Source organism: Lagenorhynchus albirostris, chromosome 2 (genome assembly GCF_949774975.1).
Source record: "Lagenorhynchus albirostris chromosome 2, mLagAlb1.1, whole genome shotgun sequence".
In the NCBI taxonomy this organism is placed as follows: Eukaryota; Metazoa; Chordata; class Mammalia; order Artiodactyla; family Delphinidae; genus Lagenorhynchus; species Lagenorhynchus albirostris.
The window spans coordinates 67,954,832-67,965,774 of NC_083096.1; the positions used below are offsets into that span (position 1 = coordinate 67,954,832).

The 10,943-nt window shown below is 42.7% G+C and overlaps 1 protein-coding gene across 1 annotated transcript; it reads left to right on the forward strand.

Moving 5' to 3' along the window:
• The first annotated feature begins 1,982 nt into the window (after positions 1-1,982).
• Positions 1,983-7,938, forward strand: CCDC190 (coiled-coil domain containing 190). Its single transcript, XM_060142228.1, is given in 6 exon segments — positions 1,983-2,055; positions 2,058-2,159; positions 6,941-7,064; positions 7,345-7,830; positions 7,832-7,913; positions 7,915-7,938. Coding segments are annotated over 6 exon segments (891 nt in total).
• The last annotated feature ends 3,005 nt before the right edge of the window (positions 7,939-10,943 follow it).

Below are 10,943 nucleotides of genomic sequence, written 5' to 3' on the forward strand. Positions count from 1 at the left end.
AGGGTACCTTCTTTTGGAACCTGATCTGGTTTCCAAGAAGTAGGACTGGGCGTTGTGAGGAGACTGGGGAGTAGTATGGCAAAAGAGGGAAAAGAGGAGAAGTGGGTGGGGAAAGAGAGGGATAGAGAGAGACTGAGAACACAGTAAGACACTCCATGCTTTCATTCTTGGCTCCCATGGACACAGCTGAGAAGGGGCACTGTGGGCCCCTTGAGGGGAGGACTGAAGGCTGGCAGCCTCCCTTAACTCACAGAGCTATTTCAAGCTCTGGGATTGGTGCCCACGCCCAGGGAGTTAGCATTCCTGATGGGGGAGGTGGCATGGAAGAGAGCTTTCAAGTGTATTCAACATTCTCCCCCTCAACCCTCTCCAAAAGTCTCTCTATCTCCCACCTCCCCAACACCGAGCTCCTAAAATTTACTGAAGAAAAACAAGCACATTAATCCAGGCTCAACCTGGCATAGCAAAAGAAGCAGGCAACCTTCTCAGCAAACCCTGGATTTGTAGGTAAGTGCTACTCACCACATTCTTTAATAAAAGTTTAGTCTACGCTTTAGACTAAAAGCTGTCTTAAAATTCCTTTCCTTTGTCCTGACCTTATCCTCCCTTTTAATGCTAAGGTTTTTCCTGTGTTATTATCACCAAAGCTTTATTCATAGCAATCCATTTATATCGCAGGCACATATTGTACTCTTAGCTCTGCATATTGTGAGGGACACAAAGAGGAGGAAAGATTTGTCCCTACCTGTTAGTGCAACAGAGCTCGGAGGAGGAAGGTGGGTGAGGGTGGGAAGAGGAACCACTTTCCAATCCAAGTGGTTTCACCAGAGCTTCCCAGACTACTTGTTCTGGATACCTGTACTATCTTGTGACCAACAGATCCCACTCTTCCCACTCTTTGAAATATGATTGTTCAGATTTGGTATGCACCATTAGACTCCAGCATCGTAAATCTGAAAATTCCTTGAGAGCAGGAGTTGTGTCTCATTCACCACTACCCTCAGCCCTCAGCATAGCACCTGCCACATGGTAGGATTGCAGGCTTCATGGACCGTCACGTTCATGAATTAATGAACTGTAAGGGCTCCAGAATGGCTCTGTCCTAAGTCCCCAAATCCTCTCCAGGCCCCTGAGCGGGTCTTTGGGGAAACTTTAAAGAACAGTAGAAGAGGCTTATCTCACAGGGCGAATAATGCCTTATATATGTAAAATGTTTTTATTATTTTTGCCCCAAAAGTTATTCATGTAGTTTTCACTTGATCTTTATAGCAACCTGATTGAGGATTTTGTAGGGAGACTGTCGTCTATTTTATTGGCAAGGAGACTGAGGCTCAGAGGAATGACTCTGTCCTCAATACTTCTGTGTCACTCTGGAAAATCATGTTACTATAGGGCTGATAAATGGAACATTGCCTGCCATAGATGTCACAGTCATCAGCGATTGCAGACACAGTTGATGGTGAGCTGGTGAGCCCTGAGGATACTGGCCCCAGATAAGCTGGGGTGTATATCAAAGGAATGATTTCAGTGAGCCCAGACTCTTGCATCTTCCCATACATAGAAAAACGCTAAGTTCCTTAACTTGGGATATCTAGGTTTCTTTTATTAGCAGTAATCTTTTGTTCCTACTACCTGACCTTTGTTGCAAACTTCTACATATCCTAGCTCCCCCCTCACCTCCTCAGAGCAGTTTTCTCAGGGTTACTTGAGATGATGCCTCCCGGGCTCGAAGTCCTAAAAATTCCTGCCAAATAAAACATAACTCTCAACTTTTAAGTTGTGAATAATATTTTAGTCAGCAGGGCAAAGTTTTCTAATAGCGTGACTTTGTCTGACTAGGTAGCTGTGGATTCAGAAAAACACAGGATTCAAACACTGATCTTCCAGTTAAAAGCCAGGGGTCAGGTTCCCCGTTTTGCTTTATCAGGTCTGTCATGGTGCCTGGGAGAATCCTGTTCTATTGTCTCTAGACCATGAAGAGGATGGAGAGGAACATGGTCAGGGGACCACTACAGAAGCACTTTGATTTGGAGAGGGAGAACGCCAAACAGGCTGAAGCCAAAGACTGTAGAGACTAGAGGATATCTGCCTATACCATGTGAGGTTGTTGACCAGGGAGCAGAGACGGCTCCAAAAAGAGCTGCAGAGGTTGCAGCAAGGTAAGCCTTCCAGGATGGGGAGAGGCAGAGCAGGGCAGCAAGCCATCAGCTGGCTAAGGCAAGAGTAACATCCCCTACCTCATGACGAGGGCCCTTTCAGAGATCTGGACACCAAGAAAGTGAGAACTTCTGATCTCAACTTGGATTTTAGGCTGCCCACCCATCCATGTCCCTCTCTCCCTCAATTACACAGCTCCCTGGAGCAGCCCACATGCAAACCATCTTGAGCTAACACTTCTCAGGCTCCCCGTCTTTCAAATGAGCTCTCTCTGGCTTTAAAGCCTTAATGTTCTACTTTCTTATATCTGGGTCGATTTGGTTTCACTTCTTTTCTATGCCTGGTCAACAAGCATTCATTGAGTAACTCTTAATGTGCAAGTCGTCTTATGAAAAGGAAGTAAAACAAAAAAATTTCCCTGGGATTGGCGACCAGAGAGAATTGTGTAACGATGGCTGACCTCTGATAGGGCTGAGCAAGGAGCACTTGGCTGTTTTCAACACTCACTAATATGAGAGTCAGGCCCTTCCTTTCTTCTGCAGAAAGTGAATTTGTCAACTACCCTCCTTGTACTCCAAAGTATATTCACACAAGAGCTTACAGATTTTGCTTAGATTAGAAAATGTTGCACAAGCGATTGTTGTGTATTGGTACTGTGATTTCTTTGTCTTCTTAAGCCAAAGGGCAAATATTTCTGTCATTTACCCAAAGAGGCCTCTTTACTCAGAAGCTGTGAGCTCATATCCTTTGTAATAATTCCCTCCCATAAAACCTTCTGTTGCCAAAGAATAATCCTTTCCAAATGTACACATCACTTAGAAGACTATCCAATGAACATAGACTATATAGTTAAGTAGTTATAACAAGAATAATGCTACTAACTTCATACACTCATTTCTACTTAGTAGCTACTGATTATCACAGAAGGAAGGGCTACACAATGCTATCCAGAATCTCAGACCTTCCAAAGCTGTCTACACCATTCAGTAAAAAGAGAAGGAAATAAAACTGCCTGCTCAGTGATTCCATCTTCGTCCATTAAACCATGGTGGCTAAGAATACAGACTCTGGACCCAGATTGCCAGGGTTGAAATCCTGATTCTATCACTTACCAGCTGTGAGGCCTTGGGCAACTTACTGGACCTGTCTCTGCCTCAGTTTTCTCCAAAGTAAAATGTAAATGATGTTTCCTACCTCATAAAGTCATTTGAGGATGCAGTGAGTACTTGAAATAGTACCTAAATGCAAAATAAGCGCTATATAAGTGTTTGCTCTTATCAGTCAATCAATCCTGTAAAAGATTGTTACAGGATTAAAACTCTTCTGTTTTGTTGAAAGTTGCCATAGTTATACAGTTTGTAGAAACTAGTTCTATTTTTCCCATAACAAAATAATCATATGTTAATATTCAGCATAGAATGGATCTATCTCAGCTCTTCAAAACTATGGTCCTTCCTACTTAAGGCTGGTGCAGGAGCCCTGAAAATGACGTTGCATGTTCAAGAGGAAAGCCAAGTATCACAATTGAATGTAAAATCATTTAGGTCTCCACAGCTAATAGGTGGACACAAGACCCTATAGTAATATCCAGGCATCTGGCCTAAGAATTATTTCTAGCCTCCAGCTTTGGGTTTTAAAGAGGAGAAACTGAGCAAATAACTGAACTTCCTTGTCTGTAATAAATGGTTAAACCAAACTAGAATGAGAGGTCACAGAATGGAAAAGAATCTTAGAAGCCATTTGGTTGAATCCCACTTCAGTTCTCAAAAAGGATGCTGAGACCAGATACCTACTCTCTATGGGGTGTTCAGAAGACCAGGTCCGAGGGAGGTGTCTGTCTTTGATGACTAGAGAGTTTGCGTCAGGGACAGGTGGTATAAAAAGAGTCTGGACAAGGAGGCAGCAAACTTTGATTCAGGGGCCTCTGTCTCTATTTCCTTTAGAAAGTCACATCCTCTCTGAGCCTCAGACTTCTTGACAGTAAAACTAGGGAAGAAGGAAGGAAACAATATGAATTAAGTGTCAGTATTTATCAGGCACTGTACTAGGCAATATATTCCCATGATTCACTTAAAGAAATTGTTATTGAGATTCAACTACAGGATACATGCCAGTTGGTGGATTTTTTATTTTTTTATAAACTTATTTATTTTACTTTTGGCTGCATTGGGTCTTCGTTGCTGCGAGTGGGCTTTCTCTAGTTGTGGCGAGCGGGGGCTACACTTCGTTGCGGAGCACAGGCTGTAGGTGCACAGGCTTCAGTAGTTGTGGCTCACAGGTTCTAGAGCGCAGGCTCGGTAGTTGTGGCGCACGGGCTTAGTTGCTCAGCGGCATGTGGGATCTTCCCGGACCAGGGCTCGAACCCGTGTCCCCTGCATTGGCAGGCGGATTCTTAACCACTGTGTCACCAGGTGGATTGTTTAAAATGCATATTCCTTGTCTTCATCTGTAGAGATTTGGATCAGTAGGTTAGGAGTTAGGCTCAAAATCCACATTTTTAAATGAGCTGACACTAAGGCAGATTATTCTGAGACAGGTGTTTTGTGGGCCAGACTTTACAAAACCCCATTACAGCATCTCAGATAGACACAGGAATGCAAATATGAAAAAACATGGTCTGTACCCTCGAGATGCTCACATTTAAATTGGAAGTTAGCCATGCTTGCAAAAAATGATCACAGAAAATACTAATTGCTAAATTAGAGTTGTTTTCAAAGTAGAACAAGAGCATGGGAAGTTTCCTATGTCTATCAAAGGGGCTCAGGTGAGATGTCCCAAAAGAGGCAGTGTATGAGCAGAATCTTAGAAGACGAAGAGAATAAAGATGGGTGGGGTAGGGGGGTGGGCAGCTTGTCACGAGGACATGTGGCAAGGCCACTCCTGGCAGTAGGAACACTATGTACAAAGGCACATGCATGAGAATGATTTGCTACAGGTTGCTCAACCTGCAGGGGTGTAAGGGGTGACGAGAAGGTGTAGGTGAAATGTTTACAGACAAAGCAGTGTAGGCAGTGTCTCCAGTCATGAATAGCTTCATAGGTCTTGCAAGAGTTTAAATCTCACCCTACAGGGTTTGGGAGTAGGGAGATTACATGTCCACGTGTGAGAAGGATTACTCAGCTGTAATGTTTAAGGTAGACCAGATAGGAGAATTCCAGAGTGTAGGCCAGGGTTTAAAGGCCTAAACTAGGGCATTGGCCAGGTGAAAAAAAATGAGTATCTTAAGATATTTAGGAAGTGAAATTACATCTTTTTTTTTTAACATCTTTATTGGAGTATAATTGCTTTACAATGGTGTGTTAGTTTCTGTTTATAACAAAGTGAATCAGCTGTACATGTACATATATCCCCATATCTCCTCCCTCTTGCGTCTCCCTCCCTCCCACCCTCTCTATCCCACCCCTCTAGGTGGACACAAAGCATGGAGCTGATCTCCCTGTGCTATGCGGCTGCTTCCCACGGAATTGCATCTTAAGTGTACAAGCATTTCGAGATATTTAAGTGGGGAATTGTCAGAGCTTTATGATTAATTATATGTTCAAGGTGAAAAAAAACAGAGTCAAGAATATACTGCCGGGCACAAAGTAGGCACTCATACATCCTTGTTAAATTGGATAACTAGATGGACACACACACACACACACACACACACACACACGCACTCAAGAAGACAACAGAAGAAGAGCGACCCCAAAAGGACTATCTCTTTCCTTGACTACCTCACCAAGAAGTTATTTGATGAAAGAATATTAGGAGTTTAATGTAAACTCTAGGCCCTTTATCTGGTCATAAGTCCTCTGCCTGGTGCCTACTAACCCATGTAGATTTAGGGAACTCACTCCCATTAGAGCAAACTAGTGCAAGACTTTCAACTCTAAGTGACCAACTCATCTCATGAGACATCTTGAAAACAAACCGGGTTTTCTACAGCAGCTATGACTACAAGATGCTGAAACATTAACTCAAAGAGCAAAAACCCCACTTACTCATGGCCGGCAGCTGCAACTCTTGGCTCAGGTGGGTAGGAGGTCACATAATTGAGGTGAATGAAACAATAGGGCACCAGCTCTGTGTATCACTCACACCCAGTCATTTTCTTTTGAAAACACCGTGCTTGCCAAATAAAACATTCAGACAAAACCTCCATGGGCCAAGTCCGTTTAAACCTCTGACGTTGGTGTTTCTAAATCCTCTTTCACATATTTGAGGTAAACACTGGGGACCTGCTTTAGGTTTTTCTGTTTCCATTCATCATGCCAGATCAGCCTGTTGTGTAATGTGATCCAATGGTATTCATATACTCTTTCTCCGCCCAGAGAACTAGCTTCAATCATTCTTTTCCTTCTTCTGTTACTGTATTCGTTTTTTAGGGCTACCCTAACAGCACCACAAACTGGGTGGCTTAAGCAACAGGAGTGTTTTCTCACATTTCTGGAGGCCTGAAGTCCAAAATCAAGAGTCGGTTCCTTCTGAAGGTTGGGAAAGAAGGATCTGTTCCAGGCCACCCTCTTTGGCTTGCCGATGGCCATCTTCTTCCTGTGCCTCTTCCCATCACCTTCCCTCTATCTGAGTCTCTGTGTCCAAATTTCTCTTTATTATAAGGACACCAGTCATATTGGACTAGGGCTCACCCTAATGACCTCATCTTAACTTGATGATCTCTGTAAAGGGCCTGTCTCCAAATAAGGTCACATTCTGAAGTACTGGGGATTAGGACGTCTACATATGACATTTGGGGAGGATACAATTCAACCCATAACACCTATTAATTAACTCGAAACAGGTGTCATCAAGAAAAAGTTCTCCTCTTACTTTGAGAAGGGAAGTCAGAAGAGACCAGAAGATGTTCTTATGTTCTCATCACAGGGAGGACAGAAGCACAGGGTTCTACAGGCTAATAAATTTAGGTAAGAAAATGCTTACTAAACTCATGGATATGGCTTCTTCCCAAATGACCTCTTTACATCGTCCTCTCCCTGAGAAAGTGCTGCCTTTTTCTTCTTAAGGGAAGAGCCATTTTTCCACGTTGTTACCACCCATTCTCACCCTTCATGCTCTTCCCACTCACTTTATTACCTCACCTAATACCACACTGAAAGGGGCCATGGTCTAATAACTTGAAAATGCTAAATATGAGCCTCTTCATCTGTTTTCAGAGATGTCTCTTCTTTTTACCTCCTTTCCCAGAGCACTGACAACAAATACGATCCAAGAAATATACAAAACCAAGTCCCAGATGCCTCCTTTCCATCACACTGGTCCCAAGGACCCCATGAAAAGCAAAAGGCAGTCGCTATCTCAAGATAACAGAACTTCCCACTTTATAGAAGAGAAGCCGCAAGCCCAAGAGAAATATTCTATAAACCCACTGAAGGGCAAAGACTCCAACAAGGGCATCTCTCTTCTATGTCAAGATCAAGACGTCTCCACTCACACCCTAGACCAAGGCCCCAGTTCCAGCCCAGCTGGTGGTAGCAGAATGGCACACGGCAATGAGACCAGATCAAATGATGCCAACAAAAGGCCAGACCACACCACTGGGAAACAAGTTCCCCTGAATCCCATGGAATGTGGAGGGAACTTCAAAGGCGAGCCCAAAACATCAACCTATTCAGAGTTGTTTGCAAAGGCCAGAAACACTCACTACCTCCCGCACCAGGTCCCCGCTGAGTCTGAGATTGCTTAGCATTGGGGAGATCTCTGGGCACAAGGAATCCTCACAGTACAGAGCAGAAAAGGGGTATAAAAACAGGATGACCATCTAAGTTACTTCCTCTCTAACCATCTAACATATCCTCACAATAACATATGCTATAATCACTAAATAAAAGTATTTGTCAAGCAACTGTAATAAGCAATACAAATATATATATGCAATACATATGTGTGTGTGTATATATATATATATATATATATATATATATACTTTTTTCTTAAAACCTAGGTTTTTGTCCTTTTATGGGAATATAATCTTTCACTGAATGAGCAATGTTAGCATGAAAAATGAAGGGAGAGACGAATCTTCCGAAACCATTTTAAGCAATGTACACACGTTGCTAATATCATCAAAATTATGAGTCTACATTGACGTCTAGAGTTTTCCTGAAAGGTAAAATATTAAGGATCCTGTTTACATTTGCCACCCTTTTCTTATAGGAGATTCTTATGGTGCCACCTGCTGGCAAAATGGCGTGGCTCTTCTGTTTGTTTTAGTTTCACATATAAAGGTAAGAATAGAAACTCAATTGAAAATATGTACATAATATGGTCTATAAATAAAAACTCCTCTCCCACCACAGCTCTGTGCTCTTTTTTGAAGCCCTTTCCCTTCTTCTTTTATTTCCAGATAGCTCCATTTTGGTTTTCTCATTCCCACTTTCTTTTTTTTTAACATCTTTATTGGAGTATAATTGCTTTACATTGTTGTGTTAGTTTCTGCTTTATAACAAAGTGAATCAGCTATACATATACATGTATCCCCATATCTCCTCCCTCTTGCATCTCCCTCCCACCCTCCCTCATTCCCACTTTCAACCTGCTCTTATCAAACTTTTTGGATCCTAAAAAATGAAAAAGGAACAGTTTATAAGAAATGTGTCCCCTCTAACATTTTCTTCCAAGAAGCAAAGCAGTGGGGGAAAGCAGGCCAGGGGCAACAAAATTGACTGATGAATACCTAATTTATTTACACCATCCACGACTGTGCTGGCAGGAATAGGAACACCCAGGGTGGAGAAACTCCTTTGCAAACTTCCCAGTCCTTTATTGTGTGTTCTTTCTCCTTGTCTATCTCCCTTACAATCACTCCTCAAGGATGAGTTCTCAAAATGATTCACCCCACTTCTAAATGGGTCTTTTCTCTGTGCTGGCCATAACTTCAGGACAGGGTCATTGTCAAGGCAGCAAGGACCTGGCCTCATCCTAGTCGTCTCCTCCACTTGATTAATCGCCCCTGTTCCAAGTACACCTCAGTCTCATGAACTTGAGAAGTAAGCATTCTGCACGTTCCTTCTTGTTATCCTGCTTGTATCTTCATATATCTGATGGACCCAGATCTGCCTGTATCTCTAACTCCAAAATTTTATACATTCTATTTCAAATGACATTTCATGAACTGCAACAAAATTGTGCATTTACAAATCTTCTAACGTCATAGATTTTATTCTTATCATTTAGTCTAATACATTTCCTTCTTCAATATGATGGATACAATACTTTTATTGATACAACTCAACACAACCAGAGGGAAAGCTGTTGCACGGGTCCTTGCTTGTCCTAACCCATTAAATTCTATAGAACAGTTTAAATCCTTAGTCTTCACAAGCCACACTGAGTTCCAGGATAGCTCTCACCCAATCAGCTTAAAGTCATTCATTCATACCAGAGGTCTCATGTGGGGATAGATGTGCTCCCCAAAAGACATTTGATAATGTCCAGAGATATGTTTGGTTGTCACAACCCAGGTGAGGGGGGTAAAAGACCCTGACCTAGAGACAGTAGCACTGACATATATACACTACCAAATGTAAAATAGATAGCTAGTGGGAAACAGCTGCATAGCACAGGGAGATCAGCTTGGTGCTTTGTGTCCATCTAGAGAAGTGGGATAGGGAGAGTGGGAGGGAGACGCAAGAGGGAGGGGATATGGGGATATATGTATACATATAGCTGATTCACTTTGTTATACAGCAGAAACTAACACAACATTGTAAAGCAATTATCCTCCAATAAAGACATTAAAAAAAAGAAAAGAGAGAGAGAGAGAGATAAAATATAAAAGACCCTGACCTATAGACCATTGTATTAAACTTTGCAAAACCCTCTAAGGTAGGAAAATCAGTGAGATAATTTCTCCCATTTTATAGGAAAAAAAAAATGAGGCTCACAATAAGTAAAATGACTCTCTCTATACCAGAATGTGAATGAGAAACAAAGGCCAGAATTCTGCTTTCCTGTACTATCCTTTTCTCTCAATGAGAAGGCAGGACAACACAATGTCCAATGGCTTACGCCCTCCTTTTCAGCTATGAAATACTTTTCAACCCTATAAATAAAAATCTTTAACAATAAAAATTAGAAAGAAATGGTAAAAAGGAAAACTTCATACTTTGATTTTGAGGGAATGTGACTTTTTCTTTTACATTCATTCATTTATTCAGAGATGTATTGAGGAGAGACAATGTCTTCTCCATTTACTCCTACATGAGGAAAAGCAGGTTTTCACCTCATTACCTGAACCTACCCAATGGGGAGGGAATTCACTTTTCACCTGGAGGCAGAGGCATCTGGGAACTCTGAGGTGGTGACAGCCTCTCACCCAGAGTCCCAAAATTCTGAAGACAACTGAAGGGGACCCTGAAAGGTTCCCACAGTCCTCGGTGTGGGGTAAGATTGGGTAAGTTGCTACCAGTAACACTGGAGGGACCAACCCTTCTGAGGGTGAAACAGCCCTGAAGGCAAAGCCCAGGGCATCGTACCTGGGGGGAGAATTTTGCCTCCACACCAACAGCACTAGGGCAGTTGAAGCCTAGATCCAGTTCAAACAGAAGTCAACAGCACCGTATCACCAACGACAGCCAGCATAGCAAGGAACCGCTGCCCAAAAGAGGGAAGCCCAAGAGGTGTGAACTGTTGCCTGAGCCACTGCCTTCCTTCACCCCATCTGCATCCCTGGGGCACTGAGGGCAGAAGAAGTGAGACAGAGGAGCCTGAGGCAAGCTGCAATAGAACAGGAGCTCCCTGGGGTGGGGAAGATGGACTTTATACCAGACAAGGGTCATAAATAA